The following is a 19,519-nucleotide window of genomic DNA, read 5'->3' as shown; positions in this document are numbered from 1 at the left end:
TATTAATAAAAAACCTAAGCAAGCTGTTACTGTGTCTTAGATTTGCATACAATAGAAAAACAAGTCACTTTTCCATGAGGAATACGGCCTTTACCTGATTGGCTCTTTCCAAATCTGTCATCACCGCTTCAATCTCATTGGCCCTGAAAAATGAAAGCACACATTACTTAAGCAGGCAGGAGGGAAACGCTAGCGCAGATTTGTTGCAGTAAAACACAGTGATGCAACATATCGCAATGCAATAAAATGGGTCATGTAAAGAATGGACCAGGTGGAAAAGAAGACCTCATAAACATAAAATGGGTAATCAGCATCTTGCCTCGCTTCTGCGCCGCTTGCGTGTGTGCGTATGCAATTATGAGCAGCTAGTTGTGTTCGTGAGGGCATTCATCGTGAAAACATCTGGATGTGTGTGTGTCGTCGTATTAAGATCAGCCATTTCGGTTGGACTTCCATAACCCCGTCATGCATGTGAACACTTGCACACTCACCCGTATGCACACTGACAAACACACATACACACTACGGCGCGCACGCAGGGCCATTAAGCCCTCTCGATTTCACAGTAATCCGCTGGACTGTGAGCTGTGTAGCCCAGCAGTGGGTTCACGGCTCAGCCACATGGACAAGCCCAGGTTAAAACAGAGGGATTACACTAATATAGGCCTCAGACTCCTTTTAATGCACACTAATCTGATATAATATTCTCAATTCTGCTAGCGCGCAGCTCAGCCCAGCAAATGGCATGGCTTAGGTGTGTAAACACAACTGCTTTCAATAAAGGTTAACAGTACTTTATGTACCCATTACACATTCATCTCAAATGAGTGTAGTTTTGCCACTCAAAAACAGCTTTCAAACATTGATCCTTCTGTCTGGAAAAATGACAAAAGTCTTCCCATTGCTAACACTGATGCTAACTCTTCTGGTAAATGGACTGTTTTAATATGCGAATGGAGAAAAGGGGACAGAAGTGATTGGGATACAAGTTTCTTGAAAACATTGTGATCCAAATCCATAGTCAAGGCTCTATTAAGGTTTAGCTGGTTAACATGCCTGTTGCTAAATTTAATTTGATTATAAGTGTATGTCTTTATTGATGACAATTTGCTGCCCCTTTTGCATATAACGTACCTTCAAATATTTCATTATCTTTCTGATGTTTTCCCACTGCATACTTAACATTTACAGCTCCGTTTTTGTTTAATTTTGTACCACTATCTTAACCAAATTCAAATCATTCTCAAACAATGTGTTGTAGCATGTGTGCTAACTGCTAGGCTACAGCTTCAATAAATCTGTTTTTGTTTTGATTTTATACCACTATCTTAACCAAACTCAAATCATTGTCAAACATTAATGTGTTGTGCTAGCATGTGTGCTAACTGCTAGGGTACAGCTTCAACAAATCTGTTTGTTTGATTTCGTACCACAATCTTAACCAAATTCAAATAATTCTCAAAAAATGTGTTGTAGCATGTGTGCTAACTGGTTAGAGCTTCAGCAAATCCATTTTTGTTTTTGATTTTGTACCACTATCTAAACTAAATTCAAATCATTCTCAAACAATAATGTGTTGTGCTAGCATGTGTGCTAACTGCTAGGCTACAGCTTCAATAAATCTGTTTTTGTTTTGATTCTCTACCACAATCTTAACCAAATTCAAATCATTCTCAAACAATAATGCGTTGTAGCATGTGTGCTAACTGGTTACAGCTTCAGCAAATCCATTTTTGTTTTCGATTTTGTACCACTATCTAAACTCTGTAAACTGTTAGCCTACAGCTTCAACAAATCTGTTTTTGTTTGATTTTGTACCACAATTTTAACCAAATTCAAATCATTCTCAAACAAAGTGTTGTAGCATGTGTGCTAACTGCTAGGCTACAGCTTCAACAAATTTGTTTTGTTTGATTTTGTACCACAATCTTTACCAAATTCAAAGAATTCACACGTGATAACGTGTTGTAACGTGCCAACAGAACAGCTAGACTACAGCTTCAAAATAATCTTTTTGTTGTTGTTGTTGTTGATTTTGTAACAATTCTTACCAAACTCAAAGCGTTTTCAAAGCGCCCAAAGCATAGCATATGGGCTAACCGTTAGGGTGCAGAAATATTAGCAAACTTTCTGCAAAGTTCTTTGGGTAAAAAATGTCCATCGTCTATTGACAATAGTCTAGCAATGTACGAAGCACAGCTCACACAAAAGTCACTTTAAATCAAGCAGCTTTCTGTTGGTCAACACAGTGAATCGGCATGACCAACTTGAACTCATTGCGAAATCTGTGAGATGAATTCTTGCACCTATCAAGTGGATTCCTACTGAAATAATTGGATTTTGCATGCGAAAATGTACTAAACAATGGTAAATGTGACAGCACCTTTATGCTAGTACTCCTTTGTTTTTTATATTTATATTTAATCATTTATATATTTATATGGTTTGCCACAATCATAACCCAAATCAATGCATTTTTGTTTCATTTTGTACTGCAATATTTAACATCATCTCACACGTTTACACAATCTCAAAATGATCACACACGATATTGTGTTGTAGCATGTGTGCTAACTGTTAGGCTACTGTAGCAGTTTCTGTTTGATTTTGTACCATTATCTTTACCAAATTCATAGCGTTTATACTTGAAGCAGCAGAGCTGATGCTTGTAGTCAGATCTGAAACACACAAACTATTCAACCAACACATTATCTTTCATCAAGTGAAACTTGTTGTCCCACATACTGAGCTCTTAATTTGATAAAAGCACTTGCATTATTTCTGTCACCCACTGTACTCTCCCCTCGAACGGTTTTCCCATTGACATTTCTGACCATGTGACTGCAAACTGAGAGGAGTCAAGCACAGCTGAAATTAATTCAACAGCCAAGCTTAATTAGAGGCGATTTGGTTTAATGATTCAGATGAGCTTAACTCAGCTTTGTGCGCACTTTTAAGCGCGTGACTCCGGCGTCTCATGGATGATGCTGCGTTGGAGTTTCATTGTGGCTGAAAGTGAAGAGCGCTGTGAACATACTACGTTTCAAATTGTTATTGAAACATAATTATTCACTCCAATTATGATGGCTCTCTAACATCAATGTGAAACCCTATTCACAACCCATTTCATTTCTGTAATGTGACATTTCTGAGCAAAACAGGATATTTAACAAGAAAAAAAAAAGGTACGACGGGACATGAGGTTATCCACTGGGAATTAATTGGATTGTGAAAAATGTGCACAGATGAATCGTTCACAATAAGAACAGGAACATTTACAGAAACTGAATATGGTCAAACATGCTCACCTTGACTTTAAAAATTAAAATGTTCAATATAAATGTAGATATTTAATAATAAATAATTACAGTAAAGATTTTTTTTTTTCCTCTGAGCTTTACCAAATCCAAAGAGTTAAATATAAATCATTAAATAAATGTTAGATCAGGATAGATTTGGGAATTATGGAATATAATACTCTTTTAAACCTAACAACTGCAGATCAGAGGTTTATTTTATGCATTAACAGTGTCATGATCTCGTCATGGCACAGAATACAAAAAATACAATCCCTCCTAAATGTAGTGTAAAGAGGCACTCATTCTTTCTCTCGCTCACACACACACACACACACACACACTGTGAGCGAACCTACATAACCTAATCTCCACTCATTTTTGCTCTCGTCAGCTCGTGTTCACTCCCTCCTTTATGGGCCCCACTGTAAAAACACATTAAACGATGACCTTAAAGGGGCCATATTCGACACTTTCGCCGTATTTCTTTTCCGTGAATCCACTTGTGTTAGTCAATGTTTCTTGCACTGAAAACAATCTTAACTTAGTGTTACGCCCTCTCTCTGACCCTTATATTTAAACAGACTGTTTTCGCTACTGTATCTTCAGGAATTCTATATGCAAATTAGATCTGTTGCGATTGGCTGACTTCTGTGTACTAATGTAGTTCACAAATCTGCAACTTTGTGCAGTTTTTCTAGATGTTTCAAGTGGACTAAGGAAGTGCATCAACATTGTACATTGAACTTGTATTTCAAAAGCAGTAGCCGTTTTTTATGATACACTGTAAAAATGAATATGCTTTATCTAATCAAAAAAATTGTGGCAACAGATTACAAGCAATATTATTAATTAAATTTAACAAATTAGAATTGAGTAATAATTAATCAAATTGATTCCTTAAAAGTTAACCATTTAAAATGAGTAAAACTTACAACAACCAAAAAAACATAAATTGAAGTCACCATTATGGTGATCAGTGTTTGTTTTAGGTTTGTTTTAAAATTATGGTTTTCTCCTTCAGTGATTCTGCTTGTTAACATCTTCAATGTTGCCAATATAAAATAAAGAGTTCTCAATTAATCTTTGACGTCTGTCTGTTACATTTGTTACATTTTTTGGTATAAACTTTACTCATTTTAAATGGTTAACTTTTAAGGAATAATTTGATTCATTATTACTCAATTCTAATTTGTTAAATTTAATGAATAATATTGCTTGTAATCTGTTGCCACAATTATATTGATTAGATAAAGCATATTCATATGTCCCCATTAAAGATGAAAAGAAACTGCGCAAGACATGCGTAACTCCCATCGGAGCTCGGCCTTCAAAAACGGCATGTTCTTCATCAACTCGGACCGGGGGCCAGGGGTTATCTGCGAGATCATTTATTGGGATTATTTCATCTTCACATGAACACGCTTGGATGTGGGAAAGTCCAAAGAAATAACACTGTGAACGTAATCCAGGAACATATAAACATGACTTCTTTTGTTATTCCACGAGCTACCGCTGATGAATAGAGCGTATTAAACACTTACTGCTTTTGATTATTGTGTTTGGTCGTCTCGGGCCTGATAAATTATGAGAACCAGCTGCTTTGATTCTGACCTTTTCCATCCAGCATGGCTGTCAGAAAGGGGAGGTTAACTCGGCGCTCGGGCGAAGCTAGCGAGAGAGAGGTCCAGGTTACATGCATCCTCTGGCTGTAATTCAACTCTTTCAGGCGATTCTCTCTCTCCCGTCTTGCTCGAACTCACTCTCGCTCGCTCTCTCCCTAGTGTCTTTGTTTCTGCTGCGGCTCAAATCCCCCTGGGCTGGTACGACATTTCACAGATTTAGCCCATTAGATTTCCATTTTGCTCTCTTTCTCCATTTGGCCCCTATCTTATGGAGCCAGTGTGGGCTTTATCCAGCTGGGTTTTTATTTTTTGTCCTCCCATCCTCTCTTAACCTTTTGAAGGCTAGAGTAGTAAGAAAACCCTTGGGGTTTGATTTTTTTTTTTTTTTCTCCTCTTGTTGAGTGTCTGACCTCCAGGAGATAAAAAAGCTCGTTCTCAGAAGTGTCATTCCTCACACTAACTCTCAAAACAACAAACATCATCGACCCAAATTCTTCTTGACAGCAGTCACACAGGTGTATAATCATCTCCAAAGGAGTTTTCGAGAGTTTTGTTTTGGAGTAAATTAACTGCTAATGTTGTTGATTAGTCTGTGATTTTTTGCACAGAAGTTATTCAACCTCACCAATAGCTAGATTTTTACACGGAAATATTACAAGGCGCTTTAACATATCACAACCCCAAATCTCCATATTATTCTCATCCATCTCATCTATGGTATTTTTATTTTACCACCAGATGAGAATCGCAAAGTTTGGGCTTTCAGGGAAGTAATAGTCCTCTACAAGATGCATGATTTGAGGTATCATTTGTTTTTATAGCACAAATGGTACAGGTCTGTTTACATGTTACCCATGTTTAATATTAACGTTTAATAATCAGAAAACACTTAACCATAAGTAAAGTGTGAAAATGTTGACTATGCATAAGGCCGTGTGTCCACCTGGCGTATGTTTTCAGTTGTTTTCAATGGGAGCGCCACGTTTTTTAAACGGCACGAGCGTAACGAGGCGCTGAGCGTTTTTTTCACGCTGAAGCGCTCAGCATTTTTTACAGGTCGGCGAGAGTTGAAAAAATGTTCAACTTTGGATAAAACGCAGCGCTCATCACTGTCACTTTTTACCCAGCCGTCCAATCACAGCGGAGAAGGGGCGGGACTAAACCACACTGACCAACTGTCACAACATTCTTTCTGTACAACGACATCAACCAGCAGAGCAAACTCAACAAAATGGATGAAAAATAAATGTTTAGTATGAAACAAATAATCTGCGAAATCAGTTACAAGTAAACCGTGCTGCGCATATTCTGTATCATAGCAACGAAACGTCTCAACGGAAAAACGCTGCGCTGCCAAAACGCACTCAAGCACGGCGTCTGGCGTTTTCAGCTGGCTAAGGGAACACAATGGAAATAAGTCTTCGGGCTTTACTGTGTTATCCCTGACTACTTTTGTATTTGATTTTAATGTATGAAACAGTTTCTTACTGTTTTTTCATATTTTTATATTTAAGTGGTCAAATAAAATCAATCAATCAATCAAAAAACGAAAACGCTTTGGTGGAGACACAGCCTAAGACACATTCCTTCATATAAAAATACTGAGTTACAAATACGCTGAGTTAAATGAATCTTTGAAAAAAAATTAAGGAAAAAGGATGGTTGTGAAAAAAAACCCCTGATCTACAAATATTGGTTAGCAAGCTTCTGCTATAGGATTTTTTCGCAAGATTTATCCACCTTCAGATGAGACACAAGCTTCATTGCTGAAAAAAGTAACAGAACTGCATGATCTGAGGTATAATTTGTATTTCTATTACAAATGAATCACCCAAAAGTGTTTAATGCTCTGAATGCTTTAGAAAAACCCCATAACCATAAGTATGAGAAAATAGTGATAATCACATTAGCTTAGCTAATCATGCTAGTTTAGACTAGAGTACAGGGCTCTGTTTGAATGTATTGTTGTACAATACGTCTGCACAATGCGGTGGAAATATCAGTGTAAGAGCTTCTGGGAAGGCGAAATGTCTTGCTTGACACAGATGAAATGTTTTCTTTGCACTCAGCCAGTGAGCATAGATCTGTGCAGATAAATCAGGTGGGTAGGATGAGGTCCTTTGTGCTCCCCGCAGTAATTCAAAACCTGCCAGACTGATGGGAGTACAGACAAATGGATCAGACAGAGCAAAAAACCACCCTCTGAAATGTCACACAACCAACAGCACAGCAGAGACCCTGTCAAGCAAAACACTCTGGATGCAGAGACGAAAAAGGCTGAGAGGTGCGAACAGGCCTGACGTTGCTCTTCTGCCTGGATTTGAAGGGAATCAAACTGCGCTGTTAATCCGAGTCAGTGCATGTAACATCACAGGATGCACAGACAAAAGGATCTGAAGGTGTGTTCGCAGGCGAACACGCGTGCTTGCGGTCGCGGCGAGCCCGTGGGGACTGTCATGTCACCAGGAGCCGATGAAATTCGTGTGCACAGCTCTTGCATGCCAGAGCTCACTGGCCCAGTGCACTTCTCCACGGTTTACATCTCTCTCTCAGAGCCCACACAAACCACAAACAGAAATTCACTCCGTCTCTCTCCATTTCCCTCTCGTTTTAACACGTGCACACATCTCCACCTAGGCGCACACTCGCGATCCAACATCCGCACAAACACGCACACGATTCCACGGGCCTCACACACGGCTGCTATTTCTGTGAGCTAAAATCTACTGCCCATTTGTCTCGTAAAGGACACACTGCAAAACCCAACCTGCCACTTTCAGCGCAGGAGAAACAACTTTAATTGCATGTTGTTTCTTTCCAATTCAGTCAGGGAAAACCAGAGAGAGTTTAACCACGCTGGGAACAAGCACAACAGGCCACACAGCACGACAAACTCAAGCCTTGCAAATGCTAAAACTGCCCGAGGTAATAAACATTACGTATTTTTCCACTTTGTTTACTGCAAAAACATAGGGTAACGTGTGAAAGTGTTAACTACGCGTATGGTACATGGCTAAATATGAAAATATACAGAAACAAAAGGAAACTGCTGGTGTCCCTTGTATCCTCTGGTGCTCTTGGAAGGGTTAAATGTTCATAGAAATTGGAAAAAAATCCAAGTCCAGGCACTCAGTAGGTGAAAATAAACACAAACGTTAGATATCAAAATGTTGAGGTACATCCGAAAGTGCTTTCAGAAGCTTTTTGGTACATAACGGCTACCGTAGATGCAACCGCGCATTTGAAAAAGCGAGGCGCTGGAGAGCACAATTCACAATTTCACCGCTGGATGGGAGAAATTCCTACACGTTCTCCCTTTAAATAAGACAACGTTAAGTTTAAAAATGTTAGTTTCAATGAGAAAATACGGAAAAATTTTGTAAAAAAATATGATTTTTGAATTAAATTCAAATAGTTTGAGGACATAAAGTAAGAGTTAAAGGGGTAGTTCACTTTTTAAAAAAAATGTTGCTGATAATTTACTCACCCCCATGTAGGGGTGTAACGGTACAAAAAAATCACGGTTCGGTACGTACCTCGGTTTTAAAGTCACGGTTCGGTACGTTTTCGATACAGCAAAAAGAAAGAAATGCCAGAGAAATTTCCTATTTGTTTAAAGAAAAAATATTTTTAAATAAGTGTGAGTTTTCCTAGATCTTGAAACTTTCAGGTTTATAAATAGGGGTCATCTTTGAAGGATGAACAAATAATGTTTTGGTCATCACATTAAAAATAACATTTAAATATATATTTATTTATATAATATTTGAATTTTGAAGTGCTGGAAAAAGATGTGTGAAGTACTTGAAAGCATTTCACCATTCCAGCCAAACTGGTTCCAGTTAGTGTTACTACATTAAATCCATGGTGAATTGTACATTTAGTACAAAGTGTGGGTATGTGTAAAGCTGTTGACTTATGTTATTCATACAATACCACAAGAAAAAACAAAAAATATTTAAAGTTGTAAATATATACTGTAGATACAATAACATGAACGCAAAATGCAATGTAAATAAATACAAGCAGTTCCTTACTTTATGGCTTTTTTTAACTGGAGTAACCATGTGATGGCAGCGTGCACATAATGACATAGGCACGTAGGGTTATAAAAGATAACGTAAGAGTAAAAGATGCACGCGCGTGCACAGCTATCACCCCTGCGCTGGGTGCGCCCCTTCCCCTTTAACCGAGGAGCTAATGCATCTGTGTAAAACACGCATAGGAAAAAAAGAACGACAGAAAGAACGGCTCCCCTCCAGCCGCGACTCGGCTCCCATCGTTCATGTTTATGAGCTGTTCAAAAGAATCGGTTCGTTCGCGAACGTCACAACTCTAGTCCGAACTGATAAACGATCCATGAAGCACATAACGAGCAGCGCAGTTTCGTTCTGCTTTCATTACGCGTGCCATTTGATGTTGCGCAACGTTGTGTTGGCCGCGTCAGCTCGAATTTTGCCGGCAGGAAAAATGGTCCAAGCAATCGTTCGGTTTGTATGCGTACCGAACCGGAAGCCTCGAACCGAAACGGTTCAATACGAATACATGTACCGTTACACCCCTACCCCCATGTCATCCATTTCATTCTTTCTTTAGTCGAAAAGAAATTAAGGTTTTTGAAGAAAACGTTCCAGGATTTTTCTCCATATAATGGACTTCAATGGGAAGGTCCAAAAGACAGTTTCACTGCAAACTGTTTAAAAGGCTTTAAATGATTCCAGACGATGAATAAGGGTCTTACTCTTATCAAGCGAAACGATCGCTCGTTTAATAAAAAAAAAATAACAAAGTTTCGTGACTCTCCTGTTTGAACTCATTTATCAAAAAGAACGAATCTTTTTTCGTGTCATTTGGTTCATTCAACGAACGAAATGAAAGAGTTGACTCTCTTTCATGAGAGTTTCATGAGCTGACGCGCATCACAGAACAGAGCAAAAACTTAGTTATTTTTTTATTAAATGAGCGATCGTTTCGCTTGATAAGACCCTTATTCATCGTCTGAAATCATTTAAAGCCCTTTGAACAGTTTGCAGTTTGCACTGAAACTGTCTTTTGGACCTTGAACCGTTTGGTTCCCATTGAAGTCCACTATATGGAGAAAAATCCTGGAATGTTTTCATCAAAAACCTTAATTTCTTTTCGACAGAAGAAAGAAAGACGTGGACATCTTGGATGACATGGGGGTGAGTAAATTATCAGCAAAAGTTTTTTTAAAAGCGAACTACTCCTTTAAACACGACAACTAAATTACAAATAACATTTTAAATACGAAAATATTAAATTGTGAACACAATAAGTGAAAATTGTATACGTTAAAATATGAACAAGATATCATTTTTCCATCTCAGCACTGGCGTGAGTTTGCGCGGGCTGATGCCCGTGTCAGTGCCAGCTGTAGTTACTGTAACTGGCAGGACGTTAATGAGGAGGTCCTGAGGAGGGATGAGAGGAGAGTCTGGGCTGGAAAAGAAAAAGGACCGGATTAAAATTTCAGCGCAACACAGAGCCCTAAGAGAGAGCGAGAGAGCGAACAAGATAGATGGCTGGGACGACAGACACCTCGCGGGCCTGTGAGAAAGGCGGACATTCCACCGTGAACACGTCTGGGAGGGGAGGGATAGTGGGGGAGGGCGTTGGGGGAGGGGAAGAGAGAGAGAGAAGAAGGGAGAGAGAGGTCGCATACAAACAGTGAAGCGAATTGAAGCATTCCATTATTACGCTCGACTGAACCCTGCTCTTCTTTTCACCCTGAACCCAAGACACACACACACACACACCGCCAAATACACACTCTCTTTACAGCTGATACCATCCTTCCTTCAGAATGAACTAAAAAAGAAAAAGAGGAAGGGGAGGGTGAGACGACAGGAAGGAATATGAGAGACAAAAATAGGAACGATGTTACTGGAATGACTGTTAAAAGAAATGATGAAAACTGGATTAACTCTTCTATCGATCGAAAAACATGTCAGGTTGAGATTTCAATGATTAATATTACAGTTTTCTCGACCCACATGGCCTTAAACAGAGGCAGAAAAAGTTTTTTACCACAGCATACATTGAATCGTTATTCCATATTTGATTCAACATTACGCAGTCTTTCAATAACACGACCGCAAGGCCTCATATGGGGGATGATCGATCAACGTTATGGATTATCTGTCCATACCTGCTGAACACCCAGAGCTAACGGCCCGCATCAAAGGCAGAGCAACTGCCCGCCGAGGGATTTCCTTTCTCTTTCGCTTATTACTGGAGCACTGTGGAGCATGACACATTCTTATGTTTATTTAACTGCGTGATACGATACACACAAACGTCTCTGCACCCTTCCCGTTGAGATCCACCTACTGTCACTGTAGATGAACTGAGCTAACGGAGCATGTAAAACCCTGAGGCCAGGAAAGGGCTCTTAGATGGGGGCGGGATTCCTTTATCCCCTTCCATAGACACATGCACAGAATCACGTAACCTCATTAAGTCAACAATCACAACAACAAGATAACGATGAAAACTTGGATTACGGACGATCCAGGCTTAGGTCAAATTGGATGTATAAAGCACAAATCTATATATATATACAGCATATGTACTGTACATAGACCAAAACCACTGCCACTTACTAGTAGCAAAATACTGAAAATGTTTAGTCCTTTGATGAAATGTAGATTTATATCTTTGTACTTTCTCTGAAAGCCACATAAATACAGTATTATTATTAGGGCGGTGCAAGGATTTATTGCGGTTAATCACATCCAAAATAAACGTTTGTGTTTACATAATATGTATGTGTGCTGTGTATATTTATTTTGTATGTAAAAATACACACATATGCATGTATATTTAAGAAAATGTGTTATTCATATATAAAATAATTATATGTCATATATATAATTTAGATTATGTATTTATATACGAAGAGTTCAGATGCAAAAGCCTCTAAATGCCACTTGAAATTTTCTTCTTTAATGATGATTTTTATCAAATTTGTATATTTAAGTTCAGTAATTTCACTTAAATAACAATTAATAGGTAATTATCATTGCCATTTAAGTGAAATTACTGAACTTAAAAATACAAATACAAAAAATCATCATTAAAGAAGAAAATTTCAAATGGCATTTAGAGGCTTTTGCATCTGAACTCTTCATACACAGTATTTATGTGCAAATATTTCTTAAATATATACATGCGTGCAAATGTATTTATAAATGCAAAAATATATTTTATTTTGGATGCGATTAATTGCAATTAATCTTTGCAAAACCCTAATTATTACTAATAATAAAGATGTTTTGTTTATTAAACGAAAGATGTATTCAAAGATTGACCAACAAAGCATATACAAGCAATATTTAACGATTTATTATATATAAAATGCCATCAAAAAAGTTCAATAATTGAACAAAACCTACATAAAACAACATTTAAATGCAATAAAAATAAATAATTATGGATCAGAAATTAATAAAACAAACCACGTAGCATTGGGTTCAAAATCTGGCTCAACAAAATAGGACATTGAATATTTAAATGTCTTCTGATATACCGTCACATCATGGAAACATTATATTTACGCTCGCATTCACAATTAAATTGTGATTTCAACAATGTGTAGTTTAATTTTATATCAAGAGCAAAATCAATCCCCAATATATTGTGAATAATCTTAGTTCATAAACCAAAAGAAAGCTAATAAACGAAAGCCGGAGCATCAGGTAAGAAATCTAATGGAGTGGAAACGTTTAACCAGCCACAGTCTCTGAAAGAGGACCCGGCGGATTGGAAACAGGCCAATGTTCCTGAGCATCACAATGCGTTTTCTTGTTTGCACGTACACAGTCATATTCAAAAGTTTGTGCGCAAGCATGAGAGTGAGATTTATCTTGAAATGCTTGTGAAATCAGAAGCATATCTTTTCCTCAAATGAACCTCGCCATGGCCTTCCGGTTTCTAAACTAAAAAAAAAAAAAAAGTCTCTTCTTTTACTTCAGAGGTGCAGTGCTGGGGGTCTGGCATGGCAGGGTTTGGTTTGATCACAGGTAGTGTAATTACACCACTCCCAGCGCATCGAGCAGCGCCGAAACAGCCCGCAGCGAGCACACTCTGCAACAGGATGCATTCCTCAGTGACAGCGAGACAAGGAAATTGCCACCTAACCCCGACCACATGACAGGGAGAGCAAGCGGAGAAACGCACACACGCAGACACACACACGCATGACCCAGATCAAGGCGAACAGACGCAATGTGCAAACAAAAGGCGCATTTGAGCAAGTATGCACACACTGATTCACCGCCTACAAAATGTCAGTCGACGGTACGAATCCCGTCATTATTGGATACTCAGAGCATCCGTGCGAGTTATGAGGATTGTGTCATCCATTATTCAGTCTCGTGTAGCCATGAAGACAGCATGGGCGGGATATGAGGACTATTGAATATCAAAACTCGTCCGTGAATGAAGGTGTGATTTCACCACACTGTGTTTTCCCCCATAATCAAACCTGTCTGCAGTAGGATTATAAGCTGTTTTGGTGTGGATCAAAGGGGTGTGTGTGTTTGTCTGTGTCTGCATGGACATGCAAATGTGTGTGTGCAAAGGTGAGACAAAGACGTAGCACGCCTAGCAGACAGTCGAGGAAACACAGAAGGGGGAATACGAGCCATTGCGGCGCTAATCCACACTGTCTCCTGCTGCGTCCCGTCAGAATTAAAAAACGGTTACTCACTTTGCTGTGGATTCTTCATCGTATTTAGTCTTCAGTTCGTGGAGTTCTGCCTGAGTTGCTTCAAGTGCTGTGCAACATAAAAACAAACAGGTTTAAAATTTGAAGTACATGCATGTAATTGCGAAAAACCTGACGGTGAATGCATTAGCAAACCTGTTTGTAAGGACTGCGTTTTCATGTCCAAGTCTTCTGTCCTGCTGTCCCGGCTCTGCTGTGGCTGACTGCTTAGAGACATACAGAGAACAATTAAAACAACTGTTTCCAAACATATATTAGTGGAAAGACATTTAACATTTAACAAGTGACATTTTTAACGTTTAAAGGGATAGTACACCCATAAATGAAGATTTTGTCATTATTTACTGACCCTCATGTTGTTCCAACCCCAAGACTTTCGTTCATTTTCAGAACACAAATTATCTGAGAGCGGTCACAATCCTTCATAGGCAACTAGGAAATTTCATTTGCCAGCCCAGAAAGTTAGTAAAGACATCGTTAAAATTGTCCGAGTCAACCTTAAGTTTAGCAAGTGACGAGAATACGTTTTGGGCGCAAACCCACCCCAAATGTACCGCCTTTATTCAACACTCATCTCTTCCCTGCCATTATCTTATGCTATTCACATTGTTGGGCTGTTCACAAAGTTTTATGGCATAACGCTGGTTCACTATTGGCAGAACAGGATCACATGATCACATGTAAGCGTTATGGTGATAACAGTTTAAGTTTTATAAGCTCAAATACTTGCCTTGCTCTGTTCTGCGATGTGCGTTCTTGACTCTCCTGTTCGAACTCGTTCATCAAAATGAACGAATCTTTTTCCGAGTCAGTTTCGTTCGTTGAATGAACCAAATGACTCGGAAAAAGATTTGTTCATTTTGATGAACGAGTTTGAACAGGAGAGTCACGAACGCACATCGCAGAACAGAGCAAGGCGAGCATTTGAGCTTATAAAACTTAAACTTTGTTATTTATATATTAAATGAGCGGTCGTTTCGCTTGATAAGACCCTTATTCATCGCCTGGAATCGTTTAAAGGCCTTTAAACAGTTTGCAGTTTGCACTGAAAGTGTCTTTTGGACCGTTTGGTTCCCATTAAAGTCCATTATATGGAGAAAAATCAAAAACCTTAATTTCTTTTCAACTGAAGAAAGAAAGACGTGGACATCTTGGATGACATGAGAGTGAGTAAATTATCAGCAAAAGTTTTTTCAAAAGTGAACTACTCCTTACTACTACTTATTTTAACAATGTCTTTACAGTCTTTCTGGAGCTTGTGGGTAGTAATTATGTTGCAGTCTGTGGATGGTTCAGACAGCTCTCGGATATCATCAAAAATGTCTTAATTCGTGTTCTGAAGATGAGCGAAGCTCCTACAGGTTTGGAACGACATGAGGGTGATTAATTATTGACAGAATTTCCATTTTTGGGTGAACTAACCCTTTAATGACTTAATATTTCCAATGCATAGCTATATTTTTAAAGCGAGTTTACTAGTGAGCTGCCTATCCAGATTAATGTTATTTTAGCATCATTGAGATACTATTCAAGTTTGTATTAATATTTTGAATTAGTTCAAAATATTCGTTTTTATATTTTTCTTTAATTATTTGGTTGTGGTTGTTTCATTTGTTTTACTAGTATCAACAAAAATGTTTTGAATGGTTTTAGTTTTGATCCAGACACATTCAGCGCAACTATCACGGTGGAAAAATGTTGCCTTGAATTCAGAATTTAGTTACAAAGGCACCTATGATTCACAAAAATGTTACCTAAATTTAGTGTTGGTCATAGTGACCTATGATGCCTAAAAAAGCTGAAAATGTTGTTTTTCTAGCTATGCATTCATAATGTTGTTATGATTTCTTTGCTGATTCAGCTTGATGCTCCACATTGCTGTCTAGGCAGGCAGCTCACTTGGTCACTTGGTTTTGAGACACAGCCTATGAATTCACAACATAAACATTATGATTAATGTAGTATTGGATTTGTGCAATGGTCAGGGCTAACCTCTCCTGGTCTGCATAGTTGTTAGGAAGGTTTTCTCTGCTTTCTCTTCCTGATCGGTCCTGGTTTTCATCGAGAGCTTCCTCTGTGTTCTTGTCCTGCAGAGAACGCTCATACTGCTCCAGCTTCTCTTTAAGTGCTTTAATAGTGACTTCTGTAAGAGAGAACGAGAAGGCATTCAAAAGAAAGACAGTGGAGGACTATGGATGTTTTTAGTTTAGCTTTTTCACAGCCAAGAGGAAAAACACCTAATAAACATATCAAATTATATCTTTAAGGAACAATTCACCCAAAATGAAAAATCTTGAAACTTTTTCTATCATGGAAAGACAAAAGGAGCAATGAAGACTGTGACAATGCTACGTGTACAATGCATGGGGCCTTTTCAAAAGGACACAAAAGCATCATAAAACTATAAAAGTATCATAAAAGTAGTTCATACGACTATAATCCAAGTCTTCTGAAGCCGTATGACAGCTTTGTGGGAAAACAAACCGAAATGCAAGACATTTCTCACTGAAAATCAGACTCAATGATCCAGTCTGAACAGTTTTCAGGGTACTGTAACAGCCCACTTGAGGGAAGATTATCAGTGAATAATGTCTTATATTTCAGTCTGTTTCTTAGTGTGACTTTAGAAGACTGGAAATCCATATGAACCACTCTTATCTTACTTTTATAGTGCCTCTGCATCATATGTGAAGCCTGGAAGCTCAAAACCTAATCATTGTAATTGCATTGAATAGAGTGACCAGCACATTGCTTGCTTTGCCAACAGAAGGAAGAAAGATATACAAGTTTGAAATGGCATGAGGATCAAATAAAGTAAATAATGACTAATTTTATTTTAGAGTGAATTGTTTATTTAAAGAAAATGTTAAACTGTTTCTGAGAAACTTGTTTTTATGATTAGGTGTAGGGTACGAGGATAGAAAATTTCATTAGCTCAGTATAAAAAAAACAGAAGTCAAGGGAAAGTCCCCACCATGATAGAAAAATGTGCGTTTGCATGCCTACACACACACATCCACACAAAAATATCCCTGATAGAGAGCTTTTTCCTCCTCTCTCCGTCTCCTGCACAGCCATCTGCAGTGATTTAAACTCCAGCACTTCAGCGCTGACACATAATCAATGAGCAGCAGTCCCACAAGAGCCCTTTTAGACCCTTAAATGCTAAACTGGACTTTAAACACTGGGAGACTGGAGGATCACTGACCTGAGAAAGATCAGTGTGTAGAATGTATACGTATACGCGTGTCTGCGTGAGAGGTCGCGCGTGGTGGTGGTTCGTACGGCTGGTGCAGGACAAATAAAATATTGCGGTTATTGGACTGCATCGATTAGGGGAATTCCAGACCGTGAGGGAGTGATATTTCCCAGTAGTTTATGTTAAAAAAAGAAAAATGTCTGGCTGAAACAGCAGAGGGACAGAAATAGAGCTCAGATGACTACAGCTCATTCGAACAAAAATAGGGCCAGTCTATGTGGGTACACTTATTCGGCCTGCCAACTTGACTAGATACAGATAAAATGAGAATGCTTACAAAAAGCGTTTAACTTACATGTTGTGACAATTTTGCGTAGAATAATATTACTTGATGTTATCCATAAGGACCGTATTGGGAAAAGTAGGCTATGAACGAATGTTTAATGAATATGTGTGTATGCGTGTAAATAAAAAATTAGCATTTTTTTTTTTCCATCCACCCGATATTTTTTCCATTTTTTATTTGGATTAACATTTGTTAACCTTTCTTGGTCCAACTTTAGTTTAGGGTCCAACTCTCACTAATAACTAACTACTAACTAAGACTTTTGCCTCAATAAACTCCTAATTTTCTGATTAATACTAGTTAGTGAGGTAGTTATGTTTAGGTATTGGGTAGGATCAAGGGTAGCTTGTAGAATACGGCATTCATATATGCTTAAAACAACATTAAAAAAGCCAATGTCCTAATAATATGAATGCTAATAAGCTTCTAGTTAAAGGAGTAGTTCACTTTTAAAAAAACGTTTGCTGATAATTTACTCACCCCCATGTCATCTAAGATGTCCACGTCTTTCTTTCTTCAGTCGAAAAGAAATTAAGGTTTTTGATGAAAACATTCCAGGATTTTCTCCATATAATGGACTTCAATGGGGTCCAAACGGTTCAAGGTCCAAATGAGAGTTCAGTGCAGCTTCAACGGGCTTTAAACGACACCAGACGATGAATAAGGGTCTTATCTAGACTAGGACCCTTCGAGTCATGACTCGAAAAAAGATTTGTTCATTTTGATGAACGAGTTTGAACAGGAGTGTCACGAACGCGTGTCACAAAACAGTGCAAGGCGAGCATTTGTGCTTATAAAACTTTTTTATTTATTTTTGAAATGACGGATCGTTTCGCTAGATAAGACCCTTATTCGTCGTCTGGTGTCGTTTAAAGCATTTTGAAGCTGCACTGAAACTCTCATTTGGACCTTGAACCATTTGGTTCCCAATTAAAGTCCATTATATGGAGAAAAATCCTGGAATGTTTTCATCAAAAACCTTCATTTCTTTTCGACTGAAGAAAGAAAGACGTGGATATCATGGATGATATGGGGGTGAGTAAACTATCAGCAAAAGTTTTTTTTAAAAGTGAACTACTCCTTTAATAGTGAGAATTGGATCTAAAGTGTTACTCATTTCTTTTATATGCGGAGAAAGTTAGATATTTAGTTTTGTTAATTTCAAGCAGCACTGAAAACTGGGCTGGTTACCTTGGTTTTTAACCTCTGCGATTTCACGTTCGTACTCTTGTAGTGTATCTTTGAGCCTCTGGTTTTCTGTCTCCAAGTCGTGCATCTTCCGAACAGTCACCTGGAGTTGCTGAGTTGCCTCCAAAGCCGAGACAGGATCTGAAACACACATCCACACACACACACACAGTTCAGAATATTGTGTGTACCGCGTTCAGAGCAGGTCAAAGGTTTGATTCAGTGAGTGAGAGTCAGTGTTGGTTTGTCTATGTGCAGTGTGCAGTTTCATTAAATACCTAAAAGTGTTTTTGCATTTTTGCGGACTGCCAACCACAGCTAAAAATGTTAACTAGAAAAACAAACCAAGCCAAAACACGCCAATAAATCCACACTGCGCTCCAGCTCCTCGGTTTAAATTCTGCTCTGTTAAATCACAATAAAAAAAAAGCACCAAAAAATAACCATGGTATTTTCACTGATTTAGTGATTTTGGACAGACACTATGCAAGTACAGTGTAACCGTGTTTTCTGGATACGTACCATGGTAATTCTAATTTGTGCTAGAACATTAACAACAGTGATTAAAAACAAGGATGCACTAAAACACAATATTTACTCCATGTTCACAAAAAACAATGTAGCCCTCAAACCGTATTCACTTTATAGCCCTTAATCCAGTAATTGTGGACAAATGTGGGCACAGAGGACTCAGGTGTGATCCTAATTTTTATTTATTATTATACACTGTCTTCGATAAAGTTGTCCATTTATGGTGTTTTTAATTTTTATTTTGGGGGAATTTTTGAATTTATTTACTTCAAAAAGTACTATATTTTCTATGTAAATTATGCTTATTTTTATGTTTTTATTTTTATTATTTTAACTACATTAAAATATCATTCCAATAAGTTCTTAGAGCTAAAACCTAAAGATGAAGTGACTTTGCTTTCACCTGGTGTCTTATTTTGGCTTATTTTAGAATGCTCTAAATTACAGTTTTTCCCATTCATTTCTATGGGTGCCCATTTTTGACCCAAATACAAGATTAAGGAGGTTTTTTTTTTACCCACTTAACATTGTAGAATTGAGTCAAAAAAATTGTGTGTGTTCAGGAGGCAAACTTAGGAAAAGTAG

General features: G+C 38.1%; 1 protein-coding gene across 12 annotated transcripts in view; it reads right to left on the bottom strand.

The window, feature by feature from the left end:
* The window catches only part of cux1a (cut like homeobox 1a), a 134,810-nt gene that overhangs the window by 41,121 nt on the left and 74,170 nt on the right, over positions 1-19,519 (bottom strand). For 10 of the 12 annotated variants that reach the window (XM_039676623.2, XM_089126135.1, XM_089126140.1 and 7 more), the window contains 5 exons: positions 18,407-18,544; positions 15,663-15,813; positions 13,806-13,876; positions 13,653-13,719; positions 95-143 (listed from right to left, as the gene is read on the bottom strand). In XM_039676623.2, the coding sequence (XP_039532557.2) occupies positions 95-143; positions 13,653-13,719; positions 13,806-13,876; positions 15,663-15,813; positions 18,407-18,544 (476 nt within the window). The remainder of the gene's footprint in view (positions 1-94; positions 144-13,652; positions 13,720-13,805; positions 13,877-15,662; positions 15,814-18,406; positions 18,545-19,519) is intronic. The other 2 variants (XM_039676624.2, XM_039676626.2) reach the window with 1 other exon arrangement.

Source organism: Pimephales promelas, chromosome 23, assembly GCF_988280905.1.
Source record: "Pimephales promelas chromosome 23, fPimPro1.hap1.1, whole genome shotgun sequence".
Taxonomy (NCBI): Eukaryota; Metazoa; Chordata; class Actinopteri; order Cypriniformes; family Leuciscidae; genus Pimephales; species Pimephales promelas.
This window is presented reverse-complemented; position numbering and strand designations above follow the sequence as displayed.